The sequence below is a fragment of the Papio anubis genome, chromosome 10, assembly GCF_008728515.1.
Source record: "Papio anubis isolate 15944 chromosome 10, Panubis1.0, whole genome shotgun sequence".
In the NCBI taxonomy this organism is placed as follows: domain Eukaryota; kingdom Metazoa; phylum Chordata; class Mammalia; order Primates; family Cercopithecidae; genus Papio; species Papio anubis.
Window position 1 is genome coordinate 46,082,517 of NC_044985.1, and position 20,613 is coordinate 46,103,129.

The window sequence follows — 20,613 nt, forward strand, 5'->3', positions numbered from 1 at the left end:
AATGTCCCCTGCCCCCAACATTCATTCTATTGGAAGTGACAGCCATTGGAAAGGATAACATCAAGTTGGAGGTGCCATAGAGCTGCTGTTGTTACGTGGAGAAGATACACAGATGTTGGCATGAACTTGCCTAGGTTAAGGACTTCTCATATGATGCTAGCCCTCAACAGATTTTCTTAATATTCTTAAGTTAGTCACATAGATCACTGAAGTAAAACTCAATAAAATTAAGAGTCAGTTGTTGGATGTCTTATTAGTTCTGTAGTTTTAACGTCCCAAATAAGTTAGCAGCTCTAGTATCTGGGTTCTGTCTAAGTAAAGGGACTTTAAAAGGGAGAGTTAAGAGTGGGAGCAATAGTGAAATAGAGGTAGAAATACATTGAAAAAAGTCTGAAATAAGAGGTAGGTTTGAGAAGATATTTATTCAGGGCACCCCTTTCCATTGGCCTCAGCTGTATTGCCTTCTTGGCTTCCAGTTCATTGCACGTTTTTGTTTGTTTATTTTTAGGGTTGGTTCCCTTGCTAAACTCTCTGACATAGGACCTCTTCATTTATGACTCAGACGCTGACATTTTACCAGGCCTAGCAGATCTGGCTACAAAGAGTTGCTATGTCAATTGCACAAGTACAAACCAGGACGCATGCTGATTTGGTGATTGTTATATCTATTTCCATTATACTATACACAGCTTTCTTGACTGTCCAGCCTTGAAGCTTTGAAGGTACATATCACCTTCCACTGTGCATTTGAAGCCATGGTTTTATTGAGGCAATCTAATTTTAAAGACCAAGAAACACCACCCAGAATCAGTTTCATGGCCTGCAGCTTGAAACAGAAGTTATCATTCTTTTAGCAAATATTTATTAAGTATCTGCTAGATATGGTTTGGATATTTGTCCCACCCATCTCAGGTTGAAATATTATCCGGAATGTCAGAGATGAAGTCTGCTGTGAGGTGTCTGGTCATGGGGGTGGATTCCTCATGGTTTGGTGCTGTCTTCACGATAGTGAGTGAGCTCTCATGAAATCTGGTTGTTTAAAAGTGTGCAGCACCTCCTTCCACTCTCTCTCTTGCTCCTGCTCCTGCCATGTAACATGTCTGCCCCCTTTTCAACTTCTGCCATGACCGTAAGTTCCTGAGGCCTCTGTAGGAGCTGAGCAGATGCTAGCACCATGCTTGTACAGCCTGCAGAAACATAAGCCAATTAAACTTTTCTTTATAAATTACCCAGTCTCAGGTATTTCTTTATAGCAATGCAAGAACAACTGAATACACTGCTATATGCTAGGCACTATGCTAAGCATGGGAGCATAACAATGAATTAAACATGTCTGAAAATATATCTGGACTTCAAGCCTTTCTCTAAATGCCCAAATTAAAACAAAAAATTACAGTGATAATCTGAATTTCCCACACTCTACTTTCACATCAAATTTGGACATTTATACTGTAGATTTACAATACTAATGATTGTTCAAAGAAATTCTCAAGGTAAGAATTAATTTAAGGCAAATAAAAAGTTCTAATTTCATTTTTCAAATACTGGTGATGGGGACAGATTTTAAACATTTCAAGTTCCAGAAAATTTTTTCAAGGCTGCTACAAATCCTTTATCTTTATTATGATATAAGGTCACTGGAATATTTCATAAATGAATTAACTTCCTTTGACTTGAATTTATATGAATACAGCTCTTTGGGACTTTCAAAATCACATCATGACTTACAAATGAGAATTTGATCTTTTAAATGAATATGAAATGCTTTCTGTGATTGTTAAATCAATCCTATAGTTAAGTACTCAAGGACCCCAAATTTAAAGCCATTCAAACACAAATAACCCAACAACAACAAAACAAAATACCGCTATTAAATCAGAGTAAAATTCATAAACGAGATATCACACAAAACAAAGAGAGAGCAAAAATGGAAGTAGTATTTCATACTAAATATCTACCAAATATGACCAGACATTAATTCAGAAGTATTCAAATTTATGTAAAACTTCTCTAAAATGTATATATGCTGACACACACTTAATGACATACAATTATAATATTGTTAATATTCGTAATTAGGTAGTGAGTGAATTCAAATTTTCTTGAGCTGAGTAATGAATGCAAAAATCAACGTGTGCCAAAGTTAATATAAGCCTGAACTTCTGATCTGATGTATGTGCTTATCAAAATGACATGTCTTATTAACTTTTAATAAGTAATTCTTTAAATTTAAACTTCTAAATTTATACCAGTAAAATAATTATAGTATCTATTTTATGTGTTGGAGTGCCAATGGCAAGGAAGTTTAGCTCAGGCCTGTGACAGATTATAATTAAAGAAATATTTCCTAGGTTTCAGTCAGTGGAGTCAGAAGGGAGAAATATCCTAATAAATGAAGTTGTTTTTCCTATATTTATATGTCACTATTCTGTCACCTTTCACAGAGAAAAGACAGATATTCATCTTCTTAATCAAATTTTACCTGGCTGCTGATAAAGATAGCCAAATGGATTTAAATATTCATAATGTATTGACAATAAACTATTACTCTTTCCTCAAATTAAAAGTACAAGATTCAATATGTACTGTTTCTAAGGCCAAGTTCCAAAACACTTATGGTGGTTATACTTTCTCGATTCTGTTTGGATAAGTGTCAGTAATTGAGCTGGTTCCTTTTTTTTTTTACATGCCAAAACAAGTCTCTCCAGGCTCCTTTCATAGGATTGTAAACTCCTGTATTTGCTTCTGAAAAGAATCAAAATGTATTCTCTAATAGATACCCATATCCAGATAGTATGAGAAAGTTTATCTATGTTGTAATGAATGGTTTTTGATTTATTTCACTTAGTATAGTTGCAGAGGGGAGCATTCCCAAAGGCAGGCTGAATAAGGCACATTTAGGAAGTCTGAGTGTAGCAAATGACTCCTCTAAATAGCACATTAATCATATGGATGACTTTGGCGGCTGTGATAACTGACATTAGGAAATTTTCTAGGGAAATTCTCTGGGTCATTAAATATACTTAAATGTTGACAAATTAGGATTAATTAAAACACAAATTAACACTCCCTATGAAACACTAAACCTCAAGCATGATTATCAAATAGATGAGTAATATATTAAAACCTTAAATCTCTGTCCTAGCGTAAAGCTTTAATATTTTATAGCATTTCCTGATTCTGGTAAAATTATTGTTTTCAGTGTGAGCATTCATCTTCTAAAAAATCTTTAGCACTTGTAAGATACTAAACCCTGCTTTTTGGTGTTTGTAGAAGCTAACATCCCAACTTAATGGATTCTGTAATTTCTAGGTCATTTAAGATCATTTTATTCCTATGGGTTAGCCATTGAGAAATAGGAAACATACATATTTCCTGTTTGGCAATTACATGTTAAATACTCCATTTTAACCACTGATCATGATAGGTGGACTCTTATAGTTGTTTTTAATCTTACAAATATGTGTTGCCTAGTTTGAAGCCCAAATTGTTTCATCATCTGATTTCTTATTTCACTTTCATGTGGTTGATGAAAAAATAAGGAAAGATTTTATTGTATAAAGCCATCACATAAGGCCAGATTGTTGTCAAAGCAGAGCATTATGGAATCCACAACTGCGGGAATATTTATAAGCATTGAGAGAATAAGCTAATTTTCTTCATGTGACTTTTCAACATTTGGCATATGATTTATATCTCTTAGGGAAAAAAATATGGGCAGAATAAAAACCTGTCACACACGGACAGAGATGACAATGTTGTAAATCCCAAACCAGTTTTGGTAATGGTAAAGAGTCCTTGAAAAATGAAACAGAATTATCCTTCCTATTTCTCCTGCAACTCCAGTTAACAGTGTGACTATGAGATGTTTTGTTGCTTTCAGAAGGAAACTTAAACTTTATCCTGATCGAAATTAAGTCAAGGATGGGTAGAAGTGTGAGCCAAGGATGGGTAGAAGTGTGGGTGATGATGTGTGGGCAGAGGGGATTTATTGCTTTCATACACATGTCCTTGTTACCCAACCTCTGGAGTCCTTCTGTTAATTCTGCAGAAGGCTGACTTTAAAAGGGTGCCTCCGGATTTCTAAAATGAAGTCTCAGGGGAAAACTTGGAACCCATTAAGGTTTCTAAGGGCAACAGGAGGGATGTGCATCCTGAGGAGCAGTTTCAGGACCTCTCCTCCTTGCCCCTGCTCATTTATTTGAGAGAGGTAGTCGGGGAAGGGATGAACAGAATATAACCATAGTGGATTCTGTTGGATGCTCTACAAATAGTTCTTCCCAAATGGATTGATTGTAGGTGACCTTAGCTTGCCTACAAAATAAGGAAAAAGGAGGTACAATCTACCAGGTGATGAAAAGAATAATTTAAAAACCAACATGTACTTAAAATACCATCTTGAACTTGAATCAAGTTTTACAGTTTCAGAAACATTTATCATGTATCGTATTTTAGCATCAAATTTTTTATTGAATTGTCAACATTATGTGAGGGATATACATTGGCAATCACCCCAGTTTTCAAATTTGAAAGCAGAGGCAATGCATTAGGAATTTTATTTGTAGAAAAACTAAGACTCCAAACTTAATCCAGGGCTTCTTCAATCATTTTGACTTGTCATTGCTGTCCATCAAATTGGATTTCTAAAGTTGATAACAGAATAGTGAGACATAAAATGTTTCCCCTTCATCTAATTTTTTGGTTTTATAGAAAAGTAATAAAGGGTAGAAATCTAGCACAGATGATCTTTTCACTTTTTACCAGTTGGGTATTTGTTTCTCAGGAATTTTAAGACTGGACAACAATTGTTTTTGAGGGAAAGCGGATGGCTGTATTAGCAGTTATCTAACTTTTTGTAAAATACTGGAAGCTTTCAAAATAGTGGAAGTTCTCTTCCTCTACCTAACAAATTCCCCTCCTATAAAATGTATTGACTGTTACTTAGCACTCTGAATGTTCCAAATACCAATGTATCTACGTACATTTTTGCTTCTACGACTTGAGTCATAAAACAGCTGTGTGTGTTTCAAACCTATTTATGCCAGTTGAACTTGTTAGTGGAATTACACAATTCAATCATATAATACATAAAAGAATAAAATTTTGTCTAAAGAAGGAAAGCAGTGTCTCCTCCCCCTGCCTATCCCAACTATGAAAATAAAAGTGAATGCTTCAGAAATCTTTTATAAAGGTGGGTCATTAAGAAAAATGCAAACAGATTGATAGATTAGGTGTGGGATCTTAAATACCTGAAAAGTAGAAATTTTATAGTCACTAAACTCTGATTATAATCCAAGAAATAAGGAAAAACAATTAAAAAGTAACCATAAAAGAGGAGTACTTAGAAATTAAGAACAATATTCGATGATAATTTTTTGATAAAAAAGGAAACAATTTAGAAAATAAAAATGAGAATATTTCATTTTAATACCTGTAGAACCACCGAAAAACTTGTATTCAAAGAAATATGTATACTCTTTCTTTATTTTTGATACCTTCATTATAAAAAATAAAGGCTCAGACAACAAAATAGTTTAATACAAACGTTAAGAATAATAAAGTTATCAAAAAATAAGAAAGAGAGAATTAATGGAGGCAAATGCTGAAAATGAAAAGAATAGTAGCAAGCTAGCTCAAATACATCTAAGGGCTAATTCCTTGAATAAAATCAAATAGAATATATAAATCTTTCAAAGATCTGCTGAAGGAAAGAAGAGAGAGAGAAAAATATGCAAGTTCAGGAATAAGAAAAGCAGATGCATGCGCTGATTCAGAAAATATTAAATATCTTATAAGAGAAGCCTATGTGCAATTGTACAACTGTGGAAGCCTAGATAACATGCATGAACTCTTGATAAAATGCAAATTATTATATTGACTAAGGAAGAAGTAGAACAAATAACCAAGTAGAGTGGGAGAGGTGATTAAAGACCCACTATTAAAACAACCAGACGATTTTACAACTGATTTCTTTCTAACACTTAAAGAGCATATAACCGCTAATGAATATAATTATAAAATAGATGCAAAATACTAAACAACTGATTAACCAATAATATCAACAATGTATCAAAAAATCTATAACCAGAAGTCCTACCCAGAGGAATTAAGTAAGAAAGAGGAAAAAAAAAAGGCATACAAGGTCAAACTATCTCTCTTTACAGACGATATGATTCTGTATCTAGAAAACGCTATACACTCCACCAGAAGACTTCCAGATTTAATAAACAAAGTTAGTAAACTTTCAGAATACAAAATCAATGTACTAAAATCAGTAACATTTCTATACACCAGTAACACCCAAGTTCGGAGACAAATTAAGAATGCAATCTCATTTGCAGTAGTCACATAAAGAATAAAATATCTAGGAATACAGCAGACCAAGGAGGTGAAAGCTGTCTGCAGTGAGAATTACAAAATACTGTTGGAAGAAATGAGAGAGGACACAAAAAAAATTGGAAAAAACATTTCATGCTTATGGATGGGAAGTATAAATATTGTTAAAATGACCATACAGTCCAAAGCAATGTAGAGATTCAATGCCATTCCTGTAAATGTACCAAAGTCACTTTTCACAGAATTAGACAAAATTATTCTAAAATCATATGAAACCAGAAATACGCCTGAATTACCAAAGGAATCCGAGGCAAAAAGAACAAAGCTGGAGGCGTCATACTACCCAACTTCAAACTATACTAGAAGGCTACAGTAACCAAACCAGTGTGGTACTGATAGAAAAACAAACACATACTAATGGAATAGGATAGAGAAACCAGAAATAAAGCCACACACGCACAGCCACCTGATTTTCAACAAAGTTGACAATAACAAACAACGAAGAAAGGATTCCTTATTCAATAAATGATGCTGGGATAACTGGGTAGCAATATGCAGAAGATTGAAACTGGACCCTTATGTTGCTCCATCAACAAAAATTAGCTCAAGATGGATTAAAGACTTAAATATAAGACCTAAAAACAATAAAAACTCTAGAAGAAAGCCTATGAAATGACATTCTGGGCCATATCATTACCAATACCTTTTCAACCTTGGCAAAAAATTTATGACTAAATCCCCAAAAGCAATTGCAACCAAAACCAAAATTGAAAGTGGAACCTAATTAAATGAAAGACATTCTGCACAGCAAAAGAAACTATCAACAGAGTAAACAGACAACCTACAGAACGGGAGAAAATATTTGCACACTGTGCATCTGATAAAGATCCAATATCCAGAATCTATAAGGAACTTATTAAGCAAACCAACAAGCAAAAAACAAAGAACTCCAATAAAAAGTGGGCAAAGGACACGAACAGATACTTCTCAAAAAAAGGCATACAAGTGGCCAAGAAACATATGAAAAAAATGCTTATCATCGATAATTATCAGAGAAATGCAAATCAAAACTCCACTGAGATACCATCTCACACCAGCCAGAATGGCTATTATTAAAAAATCTAAAACCAATAGATATTGGTGAGGTTGTGGAGAAAAGTGAACACTTGTACACTGCTGGTGGAAAATGTAAATTAGTTAAGTCACTATGGAAAGCAGTGTAGAGATTTTTCAAAGATCTTAAAAGAGAACTATTCCATTTAACCCAGCAGTCCCACTCTTGGGTAAATACTCAAAGGAAATTAAATTATTTTACCAAAAGGACACATACACTTGTATGTTTATTGCAGAACTATTCAAAATAGCAAAGACATGAAACCAACCAATACAAGATGCCTATCAACAGTGGACAGGATACAGAAAATGTGGTACATATATGCAATGGAATACTATGCAACCATAAGAAAGAATGAAATTATGTCTTTTGCAGCAACAGGGATGCAGCTGGAAGCCATTATTCTAAACAAACTAACGCAGGAATAGGAAACCAAATACTACATGTTCTCACTTATAAGTGGCAGCTAGACATTGAATACACATGGACATAAAGATGGGAACAATAGACATTGGGGACTGCTTGAGGAGGGAGGGTGAGAAGGAAGAGTGGTAAGAAAGGGTACCACTGGGCACTATGTTCACTACCTTGGGGTCATTTGTACATCAAGCCTCAGTGACACACAATTTACCTATGTAACAAATCTGCATAGGTACCCCCAAACCTAAAATAAAAGTGGAAGAAAGAAAAAATTTAAAAAATTTTTTAAAAACTATGCTCAAGTAGGATGCATTTCATGAGTGCAAGGATATTTTAGTTGTATTAGTCTTAACATTTCTTTAATTAAATCAATTATTAAGATTTTTATTAAAATAATAATTTTATTATTTTTAATTAAAAATTTAAAATTGAAATCAACTTTTTTTTCAAAATTATTTTGGAGATTCTAGAGAACCAAAAACACCCCAATAAGTGGTTGCTATTAAAAATAGAAAATGAATTTACCTCTTTTTGCTGCTGATATGATTGTATGCTTAGAACATCCAATATTAAATCCTCAAGAGGACCACCCACCATTCAAACAAACCAGAACGAACCAAATTAAACCAAACTAAAAAGTACTATCAGAAAGAGGTCAAATTGAACCAAATCAAAAAGAAGTCCTTCAGAATTTGTTAAAGAAAAACAAATTGACCCAAAACTTGGTTACAGAGAAAATAAATTGAACCAAACAACAAAAAAAATTCTATCAGAATTTGCTAAAGTGGCTGGATAGAAGATAAATAGTTTGATTCTTTATTATCTATAAGCAAGTAAAAATGGAAATGTATAATATATTTTATTTGATTCACTATGCTACATAAAATTAATAAAGATATTTAACAATAAAGGTAAAAATTTTTAAGAAGAAAATGATAAAATCTTATTGAATTGGATTTTGTTTTTTAAGATATAAACCAGTGACTCCCAACCTTGTCTACATATTAGATTTATAAAAATACTGACACAGACTTTAAGCAATTCTGATTTAACTATTATAAAATATTTCAGATGATTTTAATGTGCAGCATGCGTGAGACTTAATATTTAAATACCAAAGTTATATTTAAATAAGAGTTAAAGTAGACCTACAATCCATTTTCTATATTTCCCAAGAAATAACAGGGAAGAAAAATGGCCAGCTACTGACAAACATTAGTGACCTGCTCCTGGCAAACACAGTAAGGGTATTTATTAGTGGAATAGTTCCCATTTATGGAGTATTTTTAGCAGGATGTATCTAAATAATCACCTACGATAGGCCAATCTTTTATTAGTAGATTTAATAGAACATGACTTTCTGGAAAATGTCATATAAGCTGCGTAATGTCCAGAATGTAACATGTAAATGTGTAATGACCAAAAAAGATTCTGTTTAAGTGTCGTATAATAACATATATCATTTACAGTCCTACGTGAAATCTGAGCCAGAACTCATACTAATATGGCAAGGAAGATCTCTGTGCCTATGCTCATAATTCCTTAATCCTTGAAATTATTAGTAAATCTTGATAGTGGTTATGATTTCTCACTCTTGGGAGCCATATTTAACAATCTGATCTTTGGGTTAATTCAAAAACTTAACATGGAGTAAGTTGTAACTGAATTTAAAAAGTCATATATTTTTTATGGAAGAATAAATGCTCTCAAGTAGCCAGGAGAAATAAGCAAAATAAGATTAGTAAGTGTCGACCTACCTTATCAGATATTAAAATATTATATAAAGCTGCTAAACACAAACCATTTTTTTGTTTGTTTGTTTTTTTAGACGGAGTCTTGCCCTTGTCCCCCAGGCTGGAATGCAATGGCACGATTTTGGCTGACTGCAACCTCCACCTCCTGGCTTCAAGATATTCTACTGCCTCAGCCTCCCGGGTAGCTGGGATTACAGGCGTCCCCCACCAACCATGGCCAGCTAATTTTTGTAGTTTTATTAGAGACGGGGTTTCACCATGTTGGCCAGGCTGGTCTCGAACTCCTGACCTCAGGTGATCCACCCTCCTTGGACTCCCAAAATGCTAGAATTACAGGCGTGAGCCCCTGTGCCTGGCCAAATCATTCTTATACTATGCTGAGTGGACAAATAGAGCAGCCTTTAGAGTCTAGATATGTATCCCAATTATGCCCAGTGATGTAATGTGTAGCACAGGTGGTATTTTAATTAAATGAAAAAAAGAATGGCTTATTTAATAAATTCTACCATGACTATTTTCTATTCATGTGAAGAAAATAATTTACAAAAATAGATTTCAAACAAATTGTGGAGTTCTCTTTCTAAACATATACCAAATCTTATTAAAAAATTTAGGAAATTACTCATATAATCCAAAAGTTTAGTAGGGTCTTTTTAAAACAGGAAAGGATCTATGAGCTATATAATAAAAGTTGACCAATTAGACAATACTAAAAAAAAACCAAAACTTTTGTATCCAAAATAGTCCTTAAATAAACCAACATATTGAAAAGATATTAGGATCAAATTACAATATGAAAAGCATTAATATTTACAAAGAGTTCTTATTAAATAAAATAATATAGAAAAGATACTTGAAAATATGCAAAAAATGCTATGAATGGGCAATTCATAGAATAAAAGCCAAATAAAGTGTGTGTATGTATATATGAATGAATGAGCATTTAACAGTAGCTCGGAAAATGTCATCAGAGTAAAAACAAACTTTCATATATCCATTAAACTGGCAAAAATTAAAAAGAACCATAACACCCAGTGCTAGTAAAGGGAAGGGGGAAAACTACCAACATTATTGATAGAAATGTAAATTGTTAAGCATTTTTGGAATGTAATCTTACAATAGCTATTAAAATTAAAATTACATATAATCTTTCACTCAAAAATCCCTTATCTGAGAATCTACCCATAAATATAAAAATATAAGTAAGGAAAATATATGTAAGTGGGTTTATTGCAGTATTGTTTGAAGTGGCATGAAATTGGAAATCAAAAGAATGCCCAGCAATGTAGCCATTAGTGTAAGAGAAGAAACTATTAGTATAAGTATAATATGTAGTTATATATTATTATATTATATATTATATAGTTATAGTATATGAAATAAACTAGTATGGAATGTATGTGCCATTAAAAGGAATAAATTAGTTGTATTAGCCAACTTGGAGGTATTTTCACAAGCTATTAAGTGAGAAACATGGACTGCACATAATTAAATGTTTTTATAGATTAAATTATGCAACTATATGTGTGTGTAAATATGTATATATGTCTGTATACATGCAAATATAAGTATCATTATATTAGCATATAAAAAGGTATGGAAGTTTACACACATAGGTAATAGATAATGAGATGACTAAAGTATAAAAATTGAAGTATAAGAAACCTTTAAAATTTGCATTTAAAAAGTCTCTCATAAAAAAGTAGAGATGCAGTTTTATTTAAGTAAAATTTGTGTATATGAGAAGGCAAATAACTTTTTATCTAAGGAATGCAAGCCCCTTTAAATTATGAGGTCTATAGAGGCAATGACATGTGAGTGCAGTCACATCTTACTCCCCACCTTAAGCTAAGTAATCCAGCTGCTATCGGGACTCTAGACTGAGAGATCCACCAATTGATAGAAATTGACCTAACAACGCTATATGCTGGATACCATAAATCATGCCCTATAGTTTAACAATGTATAGCAAATCACTAACCAGTGCTATTTCTGTAAACCAATGAGAGTTCCTGACAAACAACTTTTCTAATTGCCCACTCTCCTGATTTGTCCCTTAAAAAATAGAAAAATAACAACAACAACAACAACAACAAAACGAGCAAAACAAAACCAAAAAATCTTTGAGCCTGTCCTTTGTTCTCTGGAGCATTTCCTAGTGTTTCGCAGCTGCAAGTCCTCAACGTTGGTCTAAATAAACTCTCTATGTAAATTTTGCTTCAGTTTCTTTCTTTAGATTGACACATATCTATGAAATGCGCACCATCAGAGAAGATGCTTCCCAATTTAAAAACAAATTCTCATCAGGCTATGATAAGTCTGTAAGAGGAAAAAATGGACGTATATGATATGTCACAAGTATGGTTGCAAGGCGATGTTACATCGTGGTGTTGTCTCTAAGTGAAAAGATATAAAGTACTTTTTAATTACTGTAAAACAAATTTTTGTACTGTTTGATAATTTAAAATGATTCTGTACTTTAATTTGAAAAAAGTTAGGTCTTCCTAATGTTTCCTTTAACTTTGCTTCAGTGATTGGTTAAGATATTTTTTCTCTTTAAGAACTGCCAATATAAAAGACATAAGTGTGTGAGAACCAATCATTAATGTTTAATAACAATTTTTTCAAAAAAATTTATAGATCTCAATTCTGTATGCTAAGATGGGTGAGAATGAAAGGAAAGGGAATAAAGCAAGGTGCAGATTTAAATTTCCATTGAATGTTATTCCCATATTTAGAAAGCATGGGATATAAATGTTATGTAACCTAGTACTTTTTTCATTCTGACCACTGTTTACATGCTTCCACTCTGCTTTTACTCCAAGAATGTCTCTGTCTATGATTACTCTAGGCCAGCCTATATATTTTTGTTTGTTTTTTAGAAGTCTGGCGTGTAAAATTTTGCACCATGTAGCTTTTTTCTGGCATTACACTCTCCTTTGTTCTTTAGATATCTAGTCAAAGGGAATTGCTTTATTATAATTCTCTGACCTCGCTGTGGTGTTGCCTGCTATTAAATATTAAGAATAGCTCATACGCTGGGCACAGTGGCTCACGCCTGTAATCCTAGCACTTTGGGAGTCTGAGGAGTGCAGATCACAAGGTCAGGAGTTCGAGACCAGCCTGGCCAATATAGTGAAACCCCATCTCTACTAAAAATACAAAAATTGGCCGGGCATGGTGGCGAGTGCCTGTAGTACCAGCTACTGGGGAGACTGAGACAGGAGAATCGCTTGAACCTGGGAGGTGGAGGTTGCAATGAGCTGAGATCTTACCACTGCACTCCAGCCTGGGCAACAGTGTGAGACTCCATCTTTTAAAAAAAGAATAGCTCATAGACAAAACAGATAAAATTATAGTTAGGCTCTGGGCTAAATCCGTATCTTGGAAAACACATTTTTCTATCACTCACACCTTTCTATTCACAGCACAGAATCAGATGATAGCTTGAGATTCACCTCTATGATCCAAGTAAAATAATTTAGCCTTTGTGGAGAGTGAGTCTTTGGCTTATTTTCCCACTATGGCCGGTTTTCCTAACCACAGACATGTTTTAGCTTTGTGTGGGTTGCACAGCATACTGATCTAAGAAGATTAACGGAAGAGAGGGCAGAATGAATGACAGTATATATGGAAATGATTCAGCATAGCTCTGGAGTGTTAAAAAATGCATCATCACAGGTGATGCCCCCCAACCCAACCCAATAAAGAAAGCTCTTATCAGATAGTCCCTAAGGTGAACGTAGAGTTCTACTGGGAGTGGCTCACCTGAATAATAGGAGCCCAAGATGCAAAGTAAAGGAGATTTCTTTTTAGGTATATCTGGCATAAAACATGTAATGATTATGTATTTTTTCCATCCACGCTCATCCACATGGATTGCAATATGTCTAAACTGAGAAAAACAATTAAAATATATCTAAATTTCTTGAGCTATTGCTGCTTTAAGGCTATATGATAATTTGGTCTAAGATGAATTACATCTGAATGTTTTCACTTTTAAAAAAATGATTATGAAATATGACATATTGGGTGGACCATTTTCATATCCATTTATAACATCAATCCCAGTCCACTGGGTATGTCTTCTACTAAAGAAAATATTGGGCTTTTATTTTGGAAAAAAAATTGTGGATGCCTTGATTCCATTAGGTTTAAGAAATGCTGAGTTATTCTAGTATTTGAATGAAAAGAGACTTAAAATCATATTTCCAAAGAATATGTTATAACTGAACTTTGATGATCTGTATTTTTTATTAGTGGCTTAACCTGTGTTGATTATCAAGTGATCTGAAACTGAATTGAGTTGAGTTATTCCTGTGCTCCTACCACTCCAAAGTTTTTTGAAACACATCATACCCTTCAGCATAAGAAATTCCACTCTACAGTTCTATTCAAATAGGAACATTATTTTAAGGATTTAAAAAACAATTTGAGACATCATTTCTACCTTCCTACTAATGTAAGAGTAAAATTATTAATAAACAGAGAAACTGAAGCATCAAAGTAGGTTCACCACCTCAGTGTAATGTTTCTGTAGACTTTTTATAATACGGAAAGCTCTAGGGCATACTGTCATTATTTTTCTTGACTTAAAATGGGCTAAAGGTCAGATCCTACCACTGAAGAACTCACTTTGCATAGAAGCAGCATGATTACAACTGTAAATAAGTCCTCCTTGTTGATGGTTGGAGACCAGGATGAAGTGACCATCATCACTTGTGAAAGATGAACATGTACCATTTGTGACCTGAAAACATTAGATGCCTGTCTTAAGCTTGACATTGCTCATGTCAGGGGGCTCCAGATGGTGTTTTCTTGTTCTTTGTGATATTTTGAAGCACTGTAGGGTAAGTAGCCTTGGTGTAAAATAGGAAAGGCAAGTGAACTTTGCCTTTTAAAAGCACCTGCTATTAAGGAGCTGGCTACAGTAGGTGATAATGAGTGATAAATTTGTGTGTTCATAGTGGTAGACTTCTTGCCAGTGTGAAATTTTAGTACATTCCCAGTTTCTGCAGAGCCAGGCAATTCCTGTCAACTAATCTATACGCAGATGACAACATCTTTTCAAGTGCATTGTGCAAAACTATTACTTTAATTCAATTCTTAAATGGTAACTAGGTATTTATAGAAAACCAAAAGGTGTGCCAGTCCTGTGGGTCATTATCATTTAAATGTAGGTTTTGGTCAATCTTTATGCCCCCTTTTAAATGCATGAAGGATTATCTGGATATGAGGGCATCATATTTCTAAAATTTTGTTACAGCTGTATGATACACATATCAGTCTAGATCATGGACTATATATATCAACGTCAGTAGATTAAAAATCATTAGAAAAAAGTAAGGGAGAGGAAAGCAATACAGTGAAGGCAAGCCATGCTACTTTGCAAATTTTGCTTTTACATTTCTGATGGAGTATATTGTCACAAGGATTGTTTTCATCCGAGTTGCTGAATTGAACGTAACTGAAAGAGTTCACCATTACACTTCACCATGGTGTATCAAAATACTCTGTGATCTAAATATAAAGGTCTGGCCCAGATGAAGTCTTTTAAATAAGTGTAGAGAATGATTGTAACACAGTTTTTGATGGAGTAGGGTTAGATTGTAGATGCAGAGATAAGCTCTGTGTTAGTAGTGGAGGCGACTCTGACAGATCACAGAGAAACTAAAAGTTGTGCAGGTAAAGAAAGTCAAATTTTTATTAAAATGTTCCTTGGAAATCACATCAGCTCCAAGCAATATAAATTTCTATTAAACAGTATATAATTTTTTTTATTTTTTTTTTAAATTTTTTTGAGGCGGAGTCTCGCTCTGTCGCCCAGGCTGGAGTGCAGTGGCGCAATCTCGGCTCACTACAAGCTCCGCCCCCCGGGTTCACACCATTCTCCCACCTCAGCTTCCAGAGTAGCTGGAACTACAGGTGCCCGCTACCACGCCTGGCTAATTTTTTTTTTTTTTTTTTTTTTGGATTTTTAGTAGAGACGGGGTTTCACCGTGTTAGCCAGGATGGTGTCAATCTCCTGACCTCGTGATCCGCTCGCCTCGGCCTCCCAAAGTGCTGGGATTACAGGCGTGAGCCACGGCGCCCGTCCTACATCATTTTTTATTATTCTCTTTTCCACTTTTAACTGGCTTTGTTCATAGGGTCCATTACAGGTCTATGCTGTGTCACTCAAATTCTCACTATGATCCTAAGTTTTTTAAAGCCTATTAAGCTAACTCAAAAGCTCCAAAATCTCTCCCTGTCTTGAGCTACACTTCTATCTTGCACTTCCTCCTTTCTCAGGATTCATCTAGTCTCTGCTTGACCTAGGAAACTGAACAATGCAATGGAAGTACCATCAAGTTCCCTTCTAAACCTGCAAGTTAATACCTTCACCCTTTCTCTTTTCTTTCCTGCCTGTCTTTAAGAAAAACTTACCTATCCACCCAGATGAGAGTTTATACCTCTTCCTAGGCTCTTATTCCAACCACTTTCTATGTCTGTCTCTCAAAATTTCCTCCATTAATGTCCCAGGCTAAAAAAAAAGGAACTATTCCCTTTTCTTACTAAAAGAAATGAAAACTGTTTCTGGATTACCTGAGTACCTGAGTTGGGGGATGGGAAGCAGATAGGTTAGAATTGCCATCCTCAAGCAGAAAAGCTCCCATAATAACGTTTTTGCACATTTAGCATATTCGAGTTCTGGTGCTTTCAAAATATTGGAAAACAACAAGTTTGATGAAATTGCAGAGAGGTTAAGTGACTTGTCCAAGAGTAGTGGCAGACTGAGAGTTAGTTTTTAGGTCTTCTGAATCTCTATTCTGCATTTTTTATATTATCTGGGCATTATTTGGTGGGGGCAGAGGTGCTATTTTCAGGTAAGGAGTAAATTCTCCATTAAATGCTCATACAGGCACTTCTTCCATGCAATTATAATATTAAATTTAGGAGTAGCCTCTGCCCTAAATAGTTTATTTCTCTTCATCCGGAAAAATATATGGACCATGGTCATTGGAGTACTTCTTTGTGTGTGTGTGTGTGTGTGTGTGTGATGTGAGGCCACTTGATTCTACACTGACATGAAAGATGATTTTCATTACTGTGGTAGTGCTGTAACTAAAACAGTGTTAGGTAACCTCAGAAAGTTTCAGACTATATCAGAAGACAGCTTTGATTTGGAGAAATTCATTGAGATGCTATCAGTCCTACTCTGAAAAAAGTATCTCTTCACTCCTAATTAAAAATGTTGGAGGTAGAGGGAAGAGGGTTTTCTAGAATTAACTTCTGCACATCTTTCATATGATTTTTACTATTCCTAATATGAGATCACACTCAAAAGAACATGATCTAGGCCAGGCGTGGTGACTCTCGCCTATAATCCCAGCACTTTGGGATGTCAAGGTGGCAGATCACTTGAGATCAGGAGTTCGAGACCATCCTGGCCAACATGGTGAAAGCCTATCTCTACTAAAAATACAAAAATTAGCCAGGTGTGGTGGCATGTGCCTGTTATCCCAGCTACTCAGGAGGCTGAGGCAGGAGAATTGCTTGAACCCAGGAGGTAGAGGTTGCAGCGAGCCTAGATGGCACTGCTGCACTACAGCCTGGGCAATAGAGCAAGACTCTGCCTCAAAACAAAAACAAAAACAAAAACAAAACAAAACAAAACACTGTGATTCTTTCAGTGGCTTCATTATTCTGGCCCATTTCCTTTTGTATTCTGAACCATCTGGCTCAATTAAAAGGGAGTCCATACTTGTTCCCACAGTGCTTTAAGTTTTGAAACATTCTGGTAATAGCTTTTACACAAAAAGCAAAAGATGCAGGGATTAAAGGATATGGCCACACTTTTTAGGTCAATTATTTCTTATTTTTTTGGTCTATCAAACAATCAAATGGTTTTGTTCATAAAAATAATTTTAGGTCAATCAATACAGTGTGATTGAGTATCTTGTACTTCATTTGGACATGGTTGAACAGTGAAAATGACCTGAAATGTTTCATGAGAAATTATATTTAAGGTTATACTTAAAATATCATGGAATGCTGATGCAAAATACAAGTTAAATGTGCTTTTATGTGTGATAATACATAAATTTGAATGATTTTAAACTACGATTAAATTACAATTTAGTTGACAATACATAGGGATTTTAAGTGTGGTTTTGGAGGTAAAAAAAATCCATTTTGATTTTTTTTAACCTCTCAATAGTCTAAGGGTATAGTTGTTTTTTCTCTAATCAACTTTGTTTCATAAGTAGTGCTTAACAAGTAAGCATCTTCCATTTGCTGAGTGTTCAGTGTTATCTTGCAGTTCGCTTACTCACTTTGCAGTCACAAAATGAGAAATGTAGACACAGTACACAAACAAGAAGTCCGTGCAAAGTCAAGCTCTCAAAACCACATGCAAGACTCAGCAGCACATGGTTTAGAGCTCACACACTCCAGGACGATGTAATACAGGCATGCAGATGAGAGGAAAGAAAAGCACCTACATCATGAAAATAGAAGATAATGAAAGAGAATGACATTTTATTTATGACAATTATCTAATGCAAACCGTATACCCATAGCCTTTACCAGAGTCGGGATAGGGGCAGAGAAGTGAATTTTTATGGGGACTGGGAAATTGTATATAAATATTGTTAGAGGTCAAGTCGTTGTTAAAGTTAAGGATTTCTATTCTGTACTTGGCCTCTTCCAGGTTGTCTTCCCCAGTTTCTTGCTTTGTATTTCCTCAGCTACATCATGCAAAAAAGATCAGAACTAACATTGGAAATCATTTAACAAGCTCTAAACCTGACAGATAACAAGGGTGTTCTCCACAATTTACACGAGAATTAAATTGGATATAAATACCTCCTGTTCTTACCGGTGGGTGTTGTGATTCCATTTATTAAGGTGTGAAGCAGACAGGAAAGAGATAAATCTTTCATAAGTACATTGTAAATAGGCAAGTGGTATATAAACCATATTCATAGGTAATAGAGTCAAACAATGAAAGGTAAATAGTTGTCACAAAATAGACTTTATCACAAAAAAAAATGGTCACAAAACTAGAGTTACATGGAGGGGGGTAAAATAATTGTTTTGCTACTGTTTTTGAAATAATCTGGCAGTATGGAACAACAAAAAATGAGTGATGTGTTTTGATTAAAAATTCTTGACACTGCTTCAGCCAACCCAGCAGCAGAGAGTCCCCAAAAGACTTTGAATGCTGACACCTTTGTTAAACAATAACAGTGATGGAAATATAGAAAAGTGATCAACATGTAGTTGCTCTTTCTTGTGAGATTAAAGTGTTCCTTTGGGGGATCAATTTACAAATGAATTTTTCACAAGGAACTTTGGGATGATTAGAAATGACTCAAGGGGTTTTGCGTGAAAAGTGCTCATTTGATTAGCTCTTCAAATTGTCATTTTTGTCATGGCATGTCCTTCTCAATCAAATACATCACACACAGGTATGATAAACTTATCCATATATAAATATTACTTTCAAATTGGGTAATGTTTGCAGTGCTTTCTGCACCATTCCTATTAATTTTGAACCCTTCTTTCTTCATTAGACTATTACTGGTTAAACAGAAAGTACCATTTTAAATTGTACAGGCTCACTTACACAAAAATTGTTTCATGCAATTGACATAATTAAATGTGAGTGCTTTTATTTTCTGAGAAATTCTTAGAAACAGGGTTCTTGCCCAGTGGAGGAGTAGCCATATGGGAAGCCACCATATTTTTATTCCTTTTTTTCTGGCGCTCTATGATACATCATCGAATTTGGATTTGCTGTATAATTTATTTAGAAACCAGCCTTTATAGCCAAATTGCAAGGTAAAAGAAAGTGGGCAATTCTCCTAATAATCAAAAGAGGTCTTTGGACCACATTAATATCATTAAAAGTGTTGATTTTTGAGCAGTGATACAGGAAGGGAGGTTATGACAGGTGATTGTTGATGTTGAATTTGCTTAAAAGGTGAAGGAAAAATATGAAGGGATCCATATTTCCCCCTTGAAAGGAAAGACGCATTAAACCAGGTACAGTAAAAGGGCACAGCGTAGATCGTTTAAAATATAGAAAAAAACATTCTTAAAGTGTGAAACTTCCTATCATAAAATGCTTATGTATACTTAAGCTCCCTGACCTCTCCTATAAGTTTTCAATTTCCTGTCTTTTAAAGTGTGTTAACCTGAGATCTCTGTTTGGGGGCATCATAATTGTTACTGTTTACTTGCCAAACCTTATTGCAACTGGATCCAACTATTTTTGGGGGGTGTTGGCAATGAGGCCATGCAGTAAAAACCCAAGTCCCAGCTAAAGCAATGCTCTCTCTCACCAGAAGTGGGAACTCTACTACACACAGTTATATCAGTTTGCATCATGTTATAATGCCTTTGCCACACAGTGTAACTAGATATAGCACCATGCAATGCCATGAATTGAGAATGAGAGACTATCTCCAGGGGAGAAAATACACATCCGAGAGAAGAAAACGAAAGCAAGGGGTTCAAAGCTGGTGATTCTGGCTTTTATTCCATTTTGGCTATCACTATAATGCCTGTGGCACTTTCATTTTGGAAAACAGACATACATACCATGTTCATGTCAATGCCATTGGTGTAAGTCCATGCGTGCTGGAAATATTCTTCAAGACGTTGCCTCAGAGGGTTGGGGATTTGATGAAAGCGAATGAATTCTTTTACTCGCAGCATCTGCATGTGGTACCTGGCAGTTCCCGAGTATAGTCTTTGGATAATTGCAGATACATTCCCAAAAATGCTTGCATACATTAGTGCTGGATTGGATAAAAAACAAAGTTATGGGGGAAACATAGGCAAGTTATATATTGTTAGAGTATCAAGCATGAGGATTTTGATTATCTCAGTCTAGTGAGGATTTACCATTGGATCATGGGGAAAAAAAGAAGTTAAACTAAAACTGCTTTACATTTCATAATTTTAGTGATAAAGCTGGAGAGGGAAAGTATCCAAATTCAT

General features: G+C 34.7%; 1 protein-coding gene across 6 annotated transcripts in view; it reads right to left on the bottom strand.

Moving 5' to 3' along the window:
• The window catches only part of KCNH7 (potassium voltage-gated channel subfamily H member 7), a 465,762-nt gene that overhangs the window by 33,180 nt on the left and 411,969 nt on the right, over positions 1–20,613 (bottom strand). For 5 of the 6 annotated variants that reach the window (XM_021923671.2, XM_009182334.4, XM_021923672.2 and 2 more), the window contains one exon: positions 20,212–20,411. In XM_021923671.2, coding sequence (XP_021779363.1) covers positions 20,212–20,411 — 200 coding nt within the window. Of the gene's footprint in view, positions 1–20,122; positions 20,412–20,613 lie in introns of those variants that run through there. The other variant, XM_017946586.3, reaches the window with a different exon arrangement.